The sequence below is a fragment of the Myotis myotis genome, unplaced genomic scaffold, assembly GCF_014108235.1.
Source record: "Myotis myotis isolate mMyoMyo1 unplaced genomic scaffold, mMyoMyo1.p scaffold_m19_p_3, whole genome shotgun sequence".
In the NCBI taxonomy this organism is placed as follows: Eukaryota; Metazoa; Chordata; class Mammalia; order Chiroptera; family Vespertilionidae; genus Myotis; species Myotis myotis.
In genome coordinates this window covers 130077083-130095519 of record NW_023416335.1, presented here as the reverse complement: position 1 = coordinate 130095519, position 18437 = coordinate 130077083, and the positions used below count along the sequence as shown (strand labels likewise).

The following is an 18437-nucleotide window of genomic DNA, read 5'->3' as shown; positions in this document are numbered from 1 at the left end:
TATGCTCGGCCTGTCTTCATACACTGTGTTTGTGTGTGTGCCTGTGGGCATGGGTATACCTAATTCTACACTGAGGCTAAGCTAGCAAGACTTCGACCAGAGCATTAAACTTCTGTTTCAATGAAGCCAAAGTCATATAAACCAGAAAATGTATATCTAGAGTAGGAAAGATAGATATCTCCACAAATGTACTTTTCTCTCTTTTGTACATGTCACAACACCCCTCATTTCTTTTTTAGTCTCACATCATTTCTGTTCTCTAGACAACAAATAACTAACTGTCCTCAGCTATTTTGAACGAGAAATTTATAAAAAATGCCTCTCAAATGCTGTTCATCCCGAAATCACACTCCGAAACTCAAATAAGCATGTACAATCTCCCCTAGATCGTCAGAGCTGGGAAAAATGCATTCCAGATGTGGTATGGATTTTAAGAGAGGATGGCATGAAGCGGCATTGCCTAACAGCAGGAGTGTGAAATGGCTTTTGCTGAGGGAAGAGTTCCACTGACAAATGTAGGAGATGAGTCTGGTCAACATCTGGACAACAAGCCACTCCTCCAAGTATGTTCACTGAGGGAGCAAACACACTCCCACGTTGGACAGGGTCTCCCAGCTGTTGGAAAGGGGAGAATGGCCATCTCAGATCTCCTTTGGGTGGGCTTGATAGAGAAAGGTAGGAAGGCATGTGGAGGGGAAATAAGACATGCTGAGGAGCCCACTAAAGAGCTAATGGGGAAGTAGCCAGGGCTGGCACATCCGCACCCAGGAAGGGACCTCACTTCGCAGCTGGGGAATGAGATGAAAAGACCAGCAAAAAACCGAAGTCAATACAGCAGTGTGCCATGGGCCCATTTTATCAACAGATTCTCTGTGACCTTGAGTGTCTTCCCACCTGCTCTCCCTATAAGCCCTTTAGATAACTCGATGATTTCCTTGTCTTAGAAAAATGCCTATTTGGAGCAAGGAAAAAGTAAATCTTCTTCGAAAAGCACAAGAAAAAGGGTCACAGCTATTGAAAGCATTCTTTACTCACCAATTTTGTAACGTCTTTCACATCATCAGTGACACGGTTCGTGCAGATCCCTGTAGTTCTGACGAGAGGATTAAAGAGGAGCAGTTGAAGATAAATGCAAGTGATAATCCAAGTCTAAACAAAAAGAGAAAAACTGCTGGTGACCATCAGTTAACATCTGTAGCCACTTATACTATTAACATCTTACCCCTTAATGTGGAAAAATGCAATCTGCTGATTTTTTAAATACTTTCGGCTTAAATATTACAATTAAGCGCTGATCTTTCAAACTATGCTGACAGAAGTTTTCAAAAATTCTCATTTAAATGTGGTTTGGATTTTTCATTTCCATGACATTATTTTTAACTTTTGTCAAAAGCTTTCTACAGCCTATGTCTAGTGGCAATTAGGAATAACTTGTAGCAACACGTAAAGGATTTATCACTAGATGTTCTCTAAAAACCAGGGAATGCATTAAATTCATACCTTAAGGCACCAAATGAAACTTTCTGTACTTTAAAGGTGGACTGTTTGGCAAGTAGCAGCATAACCCTGAGCCGTGTTTTAATCCAATAGTCCACAATAATACTCCACGTTTGGATCTAGAATAAAATTTAACCTAATTTTGAGACATCAAAAGAAACATAGTTTTGAATAATACCTTTTGAGCTACTTAATAAGGAAGACTATTTCCCTAGTCAATAAGAAGACATTCTTCAACGCCAGCAGGAAGCAATCACACACGCCTCTCCCTTTGAAAATAACACTTCAGACCATACATTGCAGTTACTTTTACACATGACTTATTTTTTCTTTATTACGCTATATTTTAAGTTTCTAAGAAATTGGGCATCTCTGTGTGTGTTTTTTTCAGTACCTTTACAACATAAGACACAGCACCTTGCATGTAAAATATTCTTAATACATAATTTGTTGGGTGAATCAGTGACCAAGGTAAACATCGTCTAATGCTTCAAACTGAATACTTATTTATTGAACACGTATTCTGAGACAGGGACTGTACCAGTCACTAGAGAAATAAAGGTGACAGACATGCCCTTGAAACTCAGAGGCTTTGGGAACACAAAGGAGGAAACAATCCATCAATTTTAAGGGGAGAACCTGTACAGGCAGACAGCGCCAAGAAAAGCCAGAGAGAAAATATAACTCTGGCTGCATTCTGGAGGACCAGGAGGAGTTTGACAAGGAAGGGAGGATAAGTCCGGGAAAAATAAACAACATGAGCAAAGGCATGGAGATGTGAAGATATGATGTCTTAAAATTACACAGAAACCCATCTGCACATGGCTAGAAATCCTTCCTTCCTATTTTATGTAGCTAGCCAGGTTTTAAAAGGAACTAGATTGTTATTTTTAATTAACATCTGCAAGCTAACTAGATATTACATTATTACACTGGACCAAATGATGATTATCATTACTAAAATTTCTAAGAGTGCAATGCTACCTACATAAATAATAGTGGCTTGTAAACAAAATTAAAATGCTTTTATTGTTTTATTATTGTTATCTTTTAGCAGTAATCCTACTTAATTTTGTTTAAGGCTATTTTAAAGCAATATGGAGTCACACTCTTCATAGCACCATCTCCTTTTAGAACAAAATGAAGAGTAAGTTGTATAAGTGACTTCTGTTTGGGGGAGTCTACTACTGGGCAATGCCAACTTATAACATCTCTTCTAATAACTTAGTCTTTCTTCATATATGTAAGTATGATTGGTGAAACTCAAGCTTTCTTTTACATTATAATTGCTAAGACCTAACCCTTCATATATATATATATATATATATATATATATATATATATATATATATATAAATTTCTCCATGACTCTTGTCTATGATATGACTTGGGAAACCCCCCAAAGGGTCTCTGTAAATGGCCAATCTCACTAATGATCATATTCATATTCTAGGCTCTAAGAAATAAAATTATGTTACTCTGTTTCTTCTCTTCATCATGCCCTATTCCTGGCATTGAAGAAACACTAAAAAACATTTGTTTGTTCACTTATTTATTCAGAAAATATTTACTGAGCACCTAGTGGGTGCCAGACACTGTTCTAGATGCTTGGGACATATTAGTAAAATATTGGGGGAGGGGGGGACAAAAATCCCTGCCCTCATGAGGCTTATCTTCTAGTGAGAGAAGGCAGACCATAACCAAAAAATATAAGTAACTAGATTATACAGAATGTCAAAAGGTGTTTCGTGCCATGGAAAAATAAAAATTAGATCAAGGTAAAGAAAATTGGGATTAAAATGCCTACTCTGCTCTACTGGCTTTAGCAGTCTTAGGTTCAAGTTGACCATCACACTCACAAGGCATCAGAGGCTTCCCTCAGCACCAAGCTTTAAAAGGATGCAGGACAGGCAACAAGAGCATGCCCAGCACCAGCAGAGCCCAGTCTCAGGACCCCGGCAGGCAGTCTCTAATGTCCGCATAGCACTGTACTTGGGCCGTGGATGGCAGTGACAGATGATTTCGGGTGGGCAGGGCCACTTTGGGGGCTTATACCTTGCTAGTTGAGCAGCCCCATCAAGGGCATGTGATGAATTTCCAGTCATTCTCCATCACAGCTACCTCCCACTAGTACATCTCAACAATAAAGCACATACAGGTGTTTGTTCTACTAGAAATGCCAGCAGGATTCTCCTGAAGCACAGCCATACTCCTAGGCACTGCTTGAATTCTTGTTGTAAGGAGAATGATAGAGAGGGTCAAATCCCCAAGCACCCCTGAGTCTACAGAAAAGGCCCCATTTCTTTCCAGGACTGCAGAAGGTGGGGATATGGCTTGAAATTGTAAGCAGGATGATACCTGGCGTGCCTCACTGAGAAGGCTCTGTTTTATCACAGCTTGGATGCAGCTGAGGGAGTGGCCCAGACGGGTGCCTGTGGGAAGAGTGCCGCAGAGAGGAAAGTGGTGCGAAGGCCCCAAGGTCTATCAGAGGTGTCTGCTGTGTTTCAGGAGCAGCAACAGCAAACGGGGCAGAAGATACTGTCAGAGAGAACGGAGAGGCCAGATCCTGCAGCGTCTGGTACCCCACTGTGTCCACTTCTGTCATACCTCCGACCCTCCGGTCATGTGTAAGCTTCTGTGCAAACAAAACTTAACCCTCTCATATGTACATCATGTGCATATTTATGTATATGTATATATGTATGTAAATATACCTATGTAAAAAAGACTATTGGGCAGTTTCTGACAAAACTAAACATGTTTGTGCCATACGATCCAGCAGTCACACTCCTTGGTATCTAGCCCAAGATGCTGAACACTGTGTCCACACAAAAACCTGCACGCTGATTTTGTAGCAGCTTATTCATAGTTGCTAAAACTTGAAAGCAACCATGATGCCCTTCAGTGGGTGAATGGCTAAATAAACCATTGAGGTGGAGTACATCCGGACAAGGAATTATTATTCAGTGATAAAACAAGAAGAGCTATCAAGACATGAAAGACATGAAGTAACCTTACACACATATTACTCAGTGAAATATGTCACATACTTGTGATTCCAACGACAATGACTTTATGGAAAAGGCAGAATTATGGAAACAATAAAAAGATCAGAGGTTGCCAGGGTGTGGAGGGGGGAGTGATGAATGGGCAGAACACAGAGAACTTTAGGGTAGTAAAAATGCTCTGTAATAGCAGATGCATGTCATTACACATTTGTCAAAATCACAGAATGTTCACCAAGAGTGAACACTAACATAAACTAACTTTGGGTGACTAAGATGGGTCAATGTAGGCTCATCAATTGTAACAAATGTATCACTTGGTGGGGGACTATTGATTAAAGGGGAAGCTATGCATGTGTGGGGACAGGGGGCATATAGAAAATGTCTCTACCTTCCTCCCAATTTTGCTGTGAACCTAAAACTACTCTAAAAAAATTAAGTCTTAAAAAAAAAGATTACTTTGATTACTGTGGTGAGAGCCTTTAGGTCAGCGGTTCTCAACCTGTGGGTCGTGACCCCTTTGGCGGTCGAACGACCCTTTCACAGGGGTTGCCTAAGACCATCCTGCATATCAGATATTTACATTATGATTCATAACAGTAGCAACATTACAGTTATGAAGTAGCAAAGAAAATAATTTTATGGTTGGGTCACAACATGAGGAACTGTATTTAAAGGGCCAGAAGGTTGAGAACCACTGCTTTAAGTTAACAAAGTAGAAACAAGTTAGGGGTTATTGTTCTAATCCAGCAATTTTCAACCCTTTTCATCTCATGGCACACATAACTAATTACTAAAATTCTGCAGCACACCAAAACAAAAAATCTATATATTTTTGCCAATCTGACAAAAATTAGGTGTAATTTTGTTTTGTTCACACCAGACAGCTATTGTTGTGTTTGTTGGTTTTTTTTTTTTTTGTTTTGACAATTTAAGGGAAAAGAGGTCAGTACTCCTGATTAAATAGTCAGGTATTACATGCTTTAAAAATTCTTGAGGTGTACCGTTAAAAATCACCTCTCTCATCCAAGCAAGAAAGGATTGCTCATTGACCAGAAGTGGTTAGATTCTGGATGTCTCATCAAGGCTGAGCCAATAGTATTTCCCGACAGATGGAATATGATTTGACAGAGTCAAAGATGACTCCAATGATTCTGGCCTGAACAACTGAAAAGGTGGTGTTTCCATCAGCTGATATGGAAAGGCTGAGGATAGAGAAGGTTTGGAGGGCAGATCAGAAGCTGAGTTTTGGGTGTCTAAGTTTGAAATGTCTTTGAGATATCCTACTGATGTTACTTGTAGGGAGCCGGCACGGCCATGGCACACTCAGCCCCAGGGCGCCTTATGTGCCATGCCAGCTCAGCCTAATTCAATGACCCTGAGTGGGGGGGTGAAAGGCTGAGAAAAGACAGACATGAGAACGAAAGCTGGGTCTCGGTGGGAGGCTGCCCCTCTGATAGACAGCGCCAGCGCCCACAAGCTGTGTCTTTATAGCAGATGCCAAGAGGCAAAGTAGGGGTGTGATCAAGATGTTTACAACATTCTCGTAGGTTTCAACCCTACTCAACTACATGCACCTGAACTCTATCACACAGGCACGTGGGGCCATGTGTTCAGACCATAGGTTCAAGCTTACAGCTATAGCTGTTGGCTAATTGTGCTGGGAAGGCTCTGCCCTCCAAGCTGGGACTTGCACATGGCAACAAGAGGACTGTGCCCTCTCCTCAGTCCAAGGCTTGAACCTGTCTAAAACACTGTAACCGTGCCCCATAGTTACTGGATCAGGAGGAGGGAAGTTTGGACTGGGTATATCAATATGATAGCCTTTGATATAGAAATGGAATTTTAAGCAAAAGAGTAGATGAGATCATCAAGGATTGAGTACAAATAGAAAAAAGAACTAAGGACAGAGTCCCAAGTGCTCTATCCTTAAGAGGTCTGGCGAAAGACTGAGAACTCACAAAGTAGCCTGACAAAGAAACCAAAAAGTAGGAGGAGGCCAAGTGGGGAAAAAATGAAGTACCGAAAGCCAAACTGTCAAACAATGTTAAATACAACAGGCCAATTAAGATGAGGGCTGAGAACTGACCACTTGGATTTAGCAGAATAGACATCATTGGTGACATTAACAAGAACATTTTTATTGAAGCAGTTATGGGAAAAAGCCAGTCTGGAGTGGATTTAAGAGAACACGAGAGGAGAGTATTGGCATGCAGTGAATGTAGACAGAAAGGGTGTCCTTCAAAGGAGATCAAACAAACAAAAACAAAGTGGGGTGACAGTTGGCAAGAAATACCAGGATGTCAGTATGTCTATGGGGATGACCCCAGAGGAGGGTGCGATTGGCAGTGCAGGTCAGAGTGGGGGACTGGCTGAGCAGTGTCCTTAGGAAGGCAAGAAGGGGCGAGATCTAGGTCTCAAGGAGAGGGCAGCTTCAGTATTGTTTTTTGTAGCAGTTACATACACACATCTGTAAAGATAGGATTTAGCTCACTGTATACAAAGTACATTGTAACTTAATACACTCAGATATCCCAGACAAACCTATATTTCTTGAAGCACTTTATTTTAAAGCTATTAACTAAACTCATATTGTAATTTAATTCTGTATATACTTTGCTACCAAAAAGAAATATTCACCTTTTGTAAAATTCAATAACTCACTCTGGCATAAGTAAACATGGGGAAGGAGGAGCAGTGAAGGCAGAAATATATGGAGAACTCTGCAGAGCCGTAGCAACTTACTTTTTTTGTCAGAATTCCTGGGAGAGGGCTAACATGTGGAGCTTACTTCTTTATATGGAGAAGTAATTTTTCAGTACTACTTATTCTATACAGAGATCTTTCTAATATATAGTACAAACACTTCCCTGATTTCTTAAACAGTGGGTAGAAATATTAAACTTTGCTTTTCTTCGATGAGTCAAGTTCATCATATAAAGGGAAGGCTAAGTGAAATAAGCCAGACACAGAAAGACAAATATCACATGATCTCACTAATATGTGGAACCTGAAAAAAAAAAAAAAGTTGAACTCACAGTAACAGATAGCAGAATAGAACAGTGGTTACCAGAGGCTGGGGGGTGAGAGGAAAAGGAAAATATTGATCAAAGGGTACAAACTTTCCATTATAAGATGAGTAAGTTCTAGAGACTAATGTATAGCATGGTGACTGTAATTAATAAGACTTTACTGTTTAGCTGAAATTCACTGAGAGTAGATCTCAGATGTACTCAGTAGCTCTGTGAGGTAATGGATACAATATGCTAATTAAATTGGGGTAATCATTTCACAATGTATGCATATATTAAAACATTATACTGTACACCTTAAATATATATAATTTCTATTTGTCAATCATACCTCCATAAAGCTGGGCGGGGAGCATTGCCGTTACAAAGTTGTGCCTATCATCCTCCAAGTGGCTCTCAATGACTGTGCTTGTTTAAGTGACTGTTTTTAAATTTTTATTTTAGTTTTTGTCAACTTGTTTCTCAGTTTACCTGTTAACAATGCCTATTTTTAGCCGACAGAGTCCTGATGGCAAACACAGCACATGGCCCATGTATGGTGGGTGTTTTATGGTAGGCGGAATAAGGGCAAAATGATGGTCCCGTCCTAATTCTGGGAATTTATGAATATACTAGAGGCCTGGTGCATGAAAATTCATGCACTTGGGGGGAGGGGAATCCCTCAGCCCAGCCTGTGCCCTCTCATAGTCCAGGTCCCCTTGGGGGATGTCCATCTGCCAGCTTAGGCCCACTTCCCAGGGGATCGGGCCTAATCTGGCAGTCAGACATCATTCTGGACGCCTGGGAGCTCTTGGGGGATGTCTAACTAATGGCTTAGGTCCACTTCCCATGGGGAGCAGGCCTAAGCCATTAGTCAGACATCCTTAGCACTGCTACGGAGGTGGAAGAGGCTCCCGCCACCGCCGCTGTGCTGACCAGCCATGAGCCGGCTCTGGCTGATCAGCGCTCCCCCTGTGGAAGTGCACTGACCACCAGAGGCAGCTCCTGCATTGAGGTCTGCCCCCTGGTGATCAGTGCATGTCATAGCTACCAGTCATTCCTGGTTGTCCCGCTGTTAGGGTCAATTTGTGTATTACCCTTTTATTATATAGGATGGCCTTATATGGCAAAATGGACTTTGCAGATGAGATTAAATTAAGGATCTTGAGATAAAGAAATTATCCTCAGTTCTCTAAGCCCAATCGAATCAGCCAGGTCCTTACAGACACAGAACCTTTCTCAGCTCTGGTCAGAGAGCAGCAGTGCCAGAAGAAGGGTCAGGAAGATGTGACATAAGGACTTGACATTGCTGGCACTGAGCAGAAAGGATGGGGCCAGGAGCCCAGGAATGCAAGCAGCTTCTAGAACAGCGGTTCTCAACCTGTGGGTCGCGACCCCTTTAGCAGTCGAACGAACCTTTCACAGGGGTTGCCTAAGACCATCCTGCATATCAGATATTTACATTACTATTCATAACGGTAGCAACATTACAGTTATGAAGTAGCAACGAAAATAATTTTATGGTTGGGTCCTCACAACATGAGGAACTGTATTTAAAGGGCCAGAAGGTTGAGAACCATGTTCTAGAACAGGGGTGGGCAAACTTTTTGACTCAAGGGCCACAATGGGTTCTTAAACTGGACCGGAGGGCCAGAACAAAAGCATGGATGGAGTGTTTGTGTGAACTAATATAAATTCAAAGTAAACATCATTACATAAAAGGGTACAGTCTTTTTTTTTCAATAGTTTTATTCATTTCAAATGGGCCGGATCCGGCCCGCGGGCCGTAGTTTGCCCACGGCTGTTCTAGAAGCTGAAAAGGGGCAAGGAACCGGTCTCCTTTAGAGCCTTCAGCAAGGAACACAGTCCCACCGACACCTCAATTTTAGCTCAGTAAGCCCCACTTTGGACTTCCGAATCTCTAAAACTGTAATATAATAAATTTGTATTATTTTAAGTCACTAAATTTGCGATGGTTTGTTATAGCAGCAATAGGAAAATAAGTCAGAGCTCAATAAACTTATTTTCTGAATGAATTAACGAATGAGCGGAGTAGTTGCCCAATGTCCGAGGTGTTCCTCGTAAGAAAAATAAACTGCCCATGTCAGTGTTCCGGGTCTCCCGTCCCTGCTTTAAGCAAAGCAGCTCAGCCTTTTTTTCTGTTTTATTTGTTCATGCTTCTGGGTAAGATTTTGTTTGAACAAAGGTTTCCAAGGGCAAGAAAGGAAAGAAAAAAAACAACAACCATAGGCTTTTGAAAACCAGTGGTGTGATGGGAGAGTACAGAACATGTATCCAGGAAAACCTCTGAATCCCTTATCGTGGGACCTCAAACAAGCCAGTTAATCCCTCTGAGTAGCTGTTTATCAGTCTCTCCAATGAGAATAAGGGTAACTTCCCCCTCACCCACTCATGGAGTGCTGATGGGAATCAAATCAAAACTTTTCAGACTACAGGTGCTGTGCAATTATTTGTTCTGTGGTTTCTGGGTTTGGGAGTGCTAGGAAACCAGGGAAACCAGTGCTTCAAAACCATTGGAATGAAACTGTCAGAGAAAGGACTTGGTAAGGCAATCCATGAACAAAGAGTGTGACCTTTACTGCAGGGTGTTTTGACTCTCATTTTGGGTTCAGATGCATTTTTTTTTCAATTTATTTCTTGGTGCTCTGGGTAGAGTAGCTTCAGTTAACAGACTACTGATTCCCAATTAAGTGAGGTGTCCCAATATATCAGAAAAAGTATTTATCTCTTTTTTCTTTCTCTTCCTCTTTCTCTAAGTTCTGGAAACTCCAACAAGGCCTACAGGTGCCTAAACATGTGGGCGTGTGCGCACACACATCCTTGGAGATAGCAGGATGAAACTAAATGTCCCTGGGTTTGTGACTTCTCTCAAATGTATCTTTTCAGTTTGCGTAATCATCTCACTGTTTTTTTTATCTGTAACAGTCTCTGCTTCTGCACATTAATTTTTCTTTGGCTACTTTGTTTTAGCGTCGTGCAACTTTTCTCTCTGGGTCACGCTCATTGTGTGATAACCTTTCATTTCATGATAACCTTTCCTTACACAGACATAGGAAACTAATCTTATTGCCAACAGTTCTAGATTTTATTTTTATTTAGAGACATCTGTTAAGTGTCCTCCCATATACTCCCCATGGCACACAAAATTCCAATAACCTAATCACTGCTAAAATTTGCCTTCAAATTATTTACAGGATGAAAAAATCTAAAGAGACATCTGTATACACTGTTAGGACTGCAACAGAAACAGTCCTGGAGAAGGGAAGTAATAGTGACTAAAATTCATACTCTACTGTGAATGACAGATATAGCAGGCCTTCTGGGGGAAGCAGGTTTTAACACTGGCAGATCATACTGGAAAGGTACTTTAAAGGGGCCTTGGGGAAAAGTTACAGGAAGATGAGGCTGGAGACCCTGAAGGCAAAGGTCTTACCTAAATCTCATTTTTGTGGAGAATCAATCTCATCAGACCCCAGTGGACTATTCACTCAATTATCGCTTCTTCCTGAACCTAAGTGCCTTCCTTACAGTAAAAAGCCGCCTGCCAGGAAAAGGAGCTGCAGTGTCCCTAAAGCCAACTCTTCACTTGATCTGAACATGTGTAAGAACACAGAAGTGACTTTGCAGGCTTCTTTCCTCTGGTAGAAATGAACATGTGTGCAGCCCAAGAACATTGGGGGAACACCTGCTGTTCAAGAAACCAGAGGATTCCAATCGTCTAAACTTGGAAAAAACCCAGACTTTTCTATAAGTGCGAGAAGCGGTTTTCAAATATGCACGGCGAGCGTCCACGCTGCAGCCTCCTCCAAGTCCGAACGGGAGTGAGTGGTCTGTGTGCTCGTTTTCTGTACGCGCAGACCTACAAAATGGTATTAAGACTGCGCCGAACAAAACAGCAGCTGCTGCCAAAAACAACATCCATCTTCTCTTTAATCTCAAATGCCAGCTAGAGAAGCAGGCAGTTGCCTTGCAGCCCAAATGTGCTTTGGAGGAGAGCCAACTGGCGCGGCTGCCCAGAGCCAGGAAAGCAAGTTACCAAGACACAGGTAGAGTAATCAGTCCCGAGTTCAGGTCTCCGAGTTCACATGAACCAGATCCTTCAAAAGTGATCTTGAGGGAAACCCACATCAGATGCCTGTTCAGTGAATGACCGTCAATCCCATATGACCTTGCCCCTCAGGTTTTTTTATTGTTTGTAAACTTGCCATTAAACACGCAGAGAAAATACCTACTCATCCCACACAGATTCTCCTCTCGTGACTGTCCAGTAATCTCAAAGGGGCGAAGGCACACTTAGCAGCCTTATTTCTTTTTTAAACTTCACTGCTATCAGGAAAGCTGATGCCGACAGTAGAGCTAAGTGAAAATTCAAACCAGCTGGAAATCCAAATTGGCACACAAAAATCTTGTGAACATACTCTTCACTCTCTTTTCCATGTAGGTCATTTTGTAAGGAAGTTAAATAAAAATATTTTAAAATATTGGAAATCACTAAAATATGTGGTGCGTATGCCCTATGACAAGAACAAAGCATCCTAGAAAGGAATTAATTGCTTAACATAAAAAGGCAGGCAGACGGTGGCTTTAATGTGAAAGAAGAATGTAAGGATTTCAAGGTATCTCATCTATGGGAAAATCACTCTGTGACAGTCAGTACTCGCTCTAAATGTAAATGGTATTCAAGTGCAAATCACTTGCATATATTGATTCCTACTAAGGGCCACGCATAGGATGAAGAGTTTGCTGATATTATTTCATATAATCTCCCACTGACTATGTGGAGGTTATTATTCTATTTTGCTGGTGAGTAAAATAGGATTCAATGAGATTGAGTAACTTGCTCATGCCACTCTGCTAGTAAATCCCCAAACTGAGTTTAAAGGAAGACCTACACAGCACTGGAAATAAAACCGCCGGGCCAGTCAGACATAAAGCTGATTTCATCTACATTTAATGAACTATTTAGTTTTATTTAAAATGCGTATGCCTTGGAAGGCACAGAGGCCCCTTAATCTACATCAGTTTCTAATTGAAACCGCAGTGCCAAGTTACTACTAGGCTGGGTAAACAAGTAAATCAAGTTACACTTTGCTGTAGCTTAAAGAAAATCACATAGTTAGAAGGAGGGGAGAAACCCAAGAAATAAAGTGATAAGTTGTTCCTGCTGATAAATACAAAATCAAGTGGTTTCAGACGGTTAAGAAGAACTACTTATTCATTCAACAAACTTGTCTAAGTACCTGATAAGTACATAAGATAAAGACATACAAGGTATGGACTTTGGCCTCTGAAAGTTCAAATTATTAGGGACCCACAGCAGGGCCATAGACTGAGAGGGGAAGGGCCCAGGAGGGACAGATAAATCTGACTTTGGGGGCTGGGGATGGAAATTGAGGGAGGATCTCAGTGACAGCTCCTGGGAGGAGGTGACACATTCTTCAAAGGGAAGTAGGAAGTAGCCAGGTAGATCAAAGGCAGCTGGGTGAAGACCCCTGACAGAGAAGTAGCAGGGGCCCAGAGGAGTGAAGGTACATTTTCACAGAACTTCAGGTTTATGATACTATTGAAAAATAAAAGTTTCATCGTATAAGCAACAATTGAAGAGGCTAGGGAAATGTGCAGAGGCACTCCCAATTTTGCTAATTGAGTTGTTTTTCTATCATAAAGGCACTGCTTGGAAGCTCTTGAAGGACTTTAAGCAGGGGAGTATCAGAATCTGATTTATTGCCTGGCCTGTGTGGCTCAGTGGTTGGGCATTGACCGGTGGACCAGGAGGTCATGGTTCAATTCCTGGTCAGGGCACATGCCGGGTTTTGGGCTCGATCCCCAGTGTGGGAGGCAGCTGATCAATGATTCTCTCTCATCACTGATGTTTCTATCTCTCCATACCTCTCTGAAGTCAATAAAAATATATATATTTTTAAAAATCCGATTTATTTTTGAAAGGCTTATCAGACATCAGAATAAAGAATAGCCTGGGGAAGGCAACAAGCCTGATGGACTGGAGGCCAGTTAGCAGGTCGCTGGAGTCATCCAGAGTTGAACTGAGGGGAGCCCCAACTATGCGAATGGGAATAGAGAGAGACAAGTTCAACAGGATATGGAAGTGGAATGGAAGGGACTTGGTGGCTTACAGGAAGTGAGGAGAGGAGTCTCAAATGACTTCCAGGAACCAGTTTGGGTGACACGAAAAAGTGGTGCTTTTCACTGAGCCAGGATATTCAGGAGGCGAGGTGGCTGCTGGCAACTGCAAGTTTATCACCAAAACCCCTGAGGAATAGCGCTGTACTGGTATAAGGAGAAAGAACTATCTGCACAGGAGATGAGCGGGTGAGAAGCAAATACACGAGAGACAGATCGGTTGACTGTGGGGCACTGTGGCCAATGGAGAAGAATGTACAAAACAGAGAACGGTCAATAAAGCAAGCACTACAAGAGGTCCACCTGGTGGTTGCTGAGGGGTACCTGGTGGAGTTGACCTTGATGAAGACAGTTTCCGAAGTGAGTCAGACCGTAGTGGATGGACCACAGAGATAAATGAGTGTGGGGAATTTCAAGGATATACCACAACAGCTTGCCTAGAAAGTGAGGAAGACAGCGGGTAATATCTGGAAGGGCTAGAAAGTTAACTTCAGTCTGTAGAAGGGAAGATAGCTCTAAAAGGGTGGGGCTGAAAAGATCAACTAAGCCTTCCTCTTTCTTACAGGGTCTTTCAGGAGGAACAACGCCTCTGTGGTAAATGACAGCCAGGTGAGTTCAGAGGCTTTGCCATTGCATGACAATCCCTACGAATGACTTCTAGCTCAGACTAGAATCTAGGGCAGGGGTGGGCAAACTTTTTGACTCGAGGGCCACAATGGGTTCTTAAACTGGACCGGAGGGCCGGAACAAAAGCATGGATGGAGTGTTTGTGTGAACTAATATAAATTCAAAGTAAACATCATTACATAAAAGGGTATGGTCTTTTTTTTTTTTTTTTTAGTTTTATTCATTTCAAACGGGCCGGATCTGGCCCGCGGGCCGTAGTTTGCCCACGGTTGATCTAGGGCCTAGGGGTTCAAGTTTTGCTATTATTTTTTTATAGAGATAGACATGATAGAATAAGCATTTGTGCCAGCACTGGAGATTCCTTCAGAAACAATGGTAATATGTACGTCTTTAGCAGTTAAATAAAAGCAGAGGAGAAAAAATCCCCTTAAACAGTACAAACCCACTGGATTTTAGGGTGATGCTAGTTGAGGACTAATTCTAATCAATTTTATGAGGATAATGATTTGCAACAAACCAAACAAGTCTAGCAAACTGGTGGATGCTAGCTCAATGTTGAACCTAGATCAGGGGTGGGCAAACTTTTTGACTCGAGGGCCACAATGGGTTCTTAAACTGGACCGGAGGGCCGGAACAAAAGCATGGATGGAATGTTTGTGTGAACTAATATAAATTCAAAGTAAACATCATTACATAAAAGGGTACGGTCTTTTTTTTCAATAGTTTTATTCATTTCAAACGGGCCGGATCTGGCCCGCAGGCCATAGTTTGCCCACGGCTGACCTAGATGAACATATCCATTGCCAATTATTTTCACTATATGAATATATTTTTAAAGAAATAAGAGAGACAGACCCCCAGCACTGGCCAAGGTATAGGAACATAGCAAAAAAATAAAAAATTCATGACAGTTCTTGAATCCGCATACCAACTTTCAGTACTCCATGGGCACCTGTTCTTGCTGGATGGCATTGTTCACTGTCATGTCAAATAATTGCATTGAACCACCATGATAAGCTTTCCAAAAACAGCTACAAAAACATAAACCGTAATTCATACTCTCCCAAGTATGTGACTCACTTCTGAAACTGTAATCTCAGGAAAATAAAAAACCCTGCAATTCTTCAAAATCTGTAGAATCTTTTGATCTCCAAACAACTTAGAGCTAAAAAATAAGTGCAGAGCTTCAGTTGCTATCTGATCCCAGGTGCTGAATGTGGACTGAATGCCTGAACTCTCTCGAACTTCTCATGCATTTTCCCTACAGTTGAAATTAAACGGGTTCAGAGGTCTTATCAGATCAGCTACTGGGAGTCTGACAAGTTTGGTCTCATAGGGCCGTTAAATTCAAAGAAAACACTGTCAGGAAGCAGCTCAGGAAATCGCCACTAAAGTGTTTTTCCCCACCTGGGTTTCTGACTCCATTAAATAAATGAGATCTTTGTACTCTGCTTTAACTCCCTCTAAACAGCATGAAAACCAATGGGGCTAAAGGCCCTGAGTTCAAAAACACCCACAGTCTTGATCGTTTTCTTTATGACATCAGATGACCAGCCCAATCTGCGAAGGTCCCGGCATGAGTCTTCCCAATTACACAATGTATGCTGGATGCACCAATTGCCTTTGGATGAACTGAATAAAATATTGAAATGTCCCCCCTTTCATGGACAAGCGTTTAGATCAAAGTGCTATTATTAGGGTATTTACTTAGGATGCAGATTCCTGGGCGTAGTGAGGTATCCAATTTTCTGAAGGTGTATCTTAGGAATGTGCACTTTTTAAAAAAATATATATATTTCTTTATTGGTTTCAGAGAGGAAGGGAGAAGGAGAGAGAGATAGAAACATCAATGATGAGAAAGAATCATTGACTGTCTGCCTCCTGCATGCACCCCACTGGAGATTGAGCCCGAACCCAGGCATGTGCCCTTGGCCAGAATCAAACCTGGGACCCTTCAGTCCGCAGGCTGACGCTCTATCCACTGAGCCAAACCTGCTATGGCAGGAATGTGCACTTTTAACTAGCCCTTCATGTAATTCTTGGGTACTCTCTCAGGTCTGAGTCAGGCTGTTTAGGCTGTACTTGTTCATGGGTGCTATATCATTAGGAAAAACAAACAAAAAGGTCTCAAAGGTATATATACAAGGTGGCACTCGGTTCAAGGGCTACATAGCAGATGCTCCAGATTTAGAGTAATCTCAAAAAGAAAAGTTAAATGTAGCGAGTGTGGTGGGTACTGTGGATCGGTTCTCTCAAGTCCCATTCCAGCTCCCTCCTAGCATATCCTTCTCACTGTAGTGGTTACAAAACTGAAATCTGTATTTCTTGGACTCCTCTGCATCTAGTACACCTGCAGGTGAGTTTAGGTTTTGACCATCAGGCACCACACTGCAGGGTTTAATATGGGAAGAAAATCCTTGACATGAGAAGTTGGAGGCTAGACATGCACTTTGTTGGCTTGAGTGGTGTTGGGGCAACTAGACTATGCAACCTGCAGCAGTAACAGCTTCCTGCATTGGCTGTAGCAGCTACACAGACAGCAGTGGACTTAACTGGGTTCTCGGTGCTGCAGTATTCTGCTAGCATACTCTTCTAGGCCTGCCGGTGATTTTATAAGCCATCAAATACATTTCAATACATCTCTTCTTTACTAACTAGAGTGGATTATACTATCTGCAACTAAACCTTAAGCAATACTAGGAGTAAAGACCCAAGTTATTAAGCATTTATGTCTCATAAAGGCTAGTCTAGATGTTCCTTGGGAATTTTCCATTAGTATTTCAAAATTCAAACTATAAAATAAGAATCATATAAAAATTTTTATGAAGAGCCATTTTTAATTGGCAATCCATAAGAACGTTAATGCAATTCTACCACTTGAAGCAACACAAAACAATTTACCTCTGATACGCCCAGGACATGTTCCTCTGGATATCTGTCTGCCACCTGAAGCACAGTAAATTGCAAGTTCATTGCTTATGAAAGAGGTGATGCTTAGAATAGAACAACATCAGCAAAAGTGAGACCTAGATGCAAATCATGGTTCCATAACTTACATGCTGTTACCTAAACAGATTATGGAAACTCTCAGTTTTCCTGGGGTGATCACATTTCTTTGACTTTTTTTATAGATTAAATAAGACAGTTATGTAAAGCATCCACAACAGGAATGGCACAATGCAGATCATGACAGGACTTGTTAATGCTATAGTTATTATTTTATCATTCTTACTAATGCTTTCAATGTTGGCTTCAGAATTAAAGCTATACTAACAGTGAATGTCCCAATCCCACTTATGCTCTGCCTCCCCATAGATTAAAGATCAGCACAGGAAAGTTGATAAAAAGAGGTTGTGAAACTGCCCCCTGCACTTGGATTGGATCAACTCCCCCAAAGCAGGCAGGCTCCTCTCCACCTGGTGCAAAAGTGAGGCCCAATTGTTTGGGCAATGGGTGAATGTTAACCTAAACTGCAGAGTTTCAAAAGTCAACTTTAGCTTCAGCAGGAATCCAAGACAGTTTTAGAAAACAGTGTGTTTAACCCATGCATGGGGAAAAAAAAGAGCAGTAGAGAGTGGGGGGCTGGGCGGCAGTGATTCTAGAATTAGGCTGCCAATTTTTTAATCTCTCTTCTGCCACTGACTAGCCTTGTGGCCTTTGCAAAATTAGTTCATTGCCCTGTGCTTTAGTTGGCCCACCTGTAACATGTGCACAATACAGAACCCACCTCACAGCCTTGTTGAGGATTAGATGGAGTTATGTGTGTTAAAGCACTTAGTATAGTACCTGAAAATAGCACACCTTCATAGATGGCCACTGTAGTTATCATCACTGATGTCTTTTCAACCATATCTGGAACAGTCATCCCCAGAAATGTCATTTCCAGACTGGAAGCACGGCGGTTCAAGCTGAAACTCAGGGCACCATCCTTGATTCTCTCCATTACTCTGTTTCTACATGCAGTCTGTCAAGTCCTATCAGTTCTATCAGTAAAATGTACCCGGAAACATTCCCTTCTCTCCATCACTCCTGCCTGGAAGACTGAAAGCACCCTCTAAATAGCCTCCTTTGCTTGTATACTTTTACTTACAATAGTGTGGTCTTCTGGGAATATAAAACATCGCTGTCTGCTTAA

The 18437-nt window shown here is 41.7% G+C and overlaps 1 protein-coding gene across 6 annotated transcripts in view; it reads right to left on the bottom strand.

The window, feature by feature from the left end:
* KITLG (KIT ligand) overlaps positions 1-18437 on the bottom strand; it is a 94583-nt gene that overhangs the window by 56727 nt on the left and 19419 nt on the right. For 4 of the 6 annotated variants that reach the window (XM_036297775.1, XM_036297776.1, XM_036297770.1 and 1 more), the window contains exons 2-3: positions 17204-17248; positions 1036-1149 (exon numbers count right to left, since the gene is read on the bottom strand). In XM_036297775.1, coding sequence (XP_036153668.1) covers positions 1036-1149; positions 17204-17248 — 159 coding nt within the window. The remainder of the gene's footprint in view (positions 1-1035; positions 1150-17203; positions 17249-18437) is intronic. The other 2 variants (XM_036297773.1, XM_036297774.1) reach the window with 1 other exon arrangement.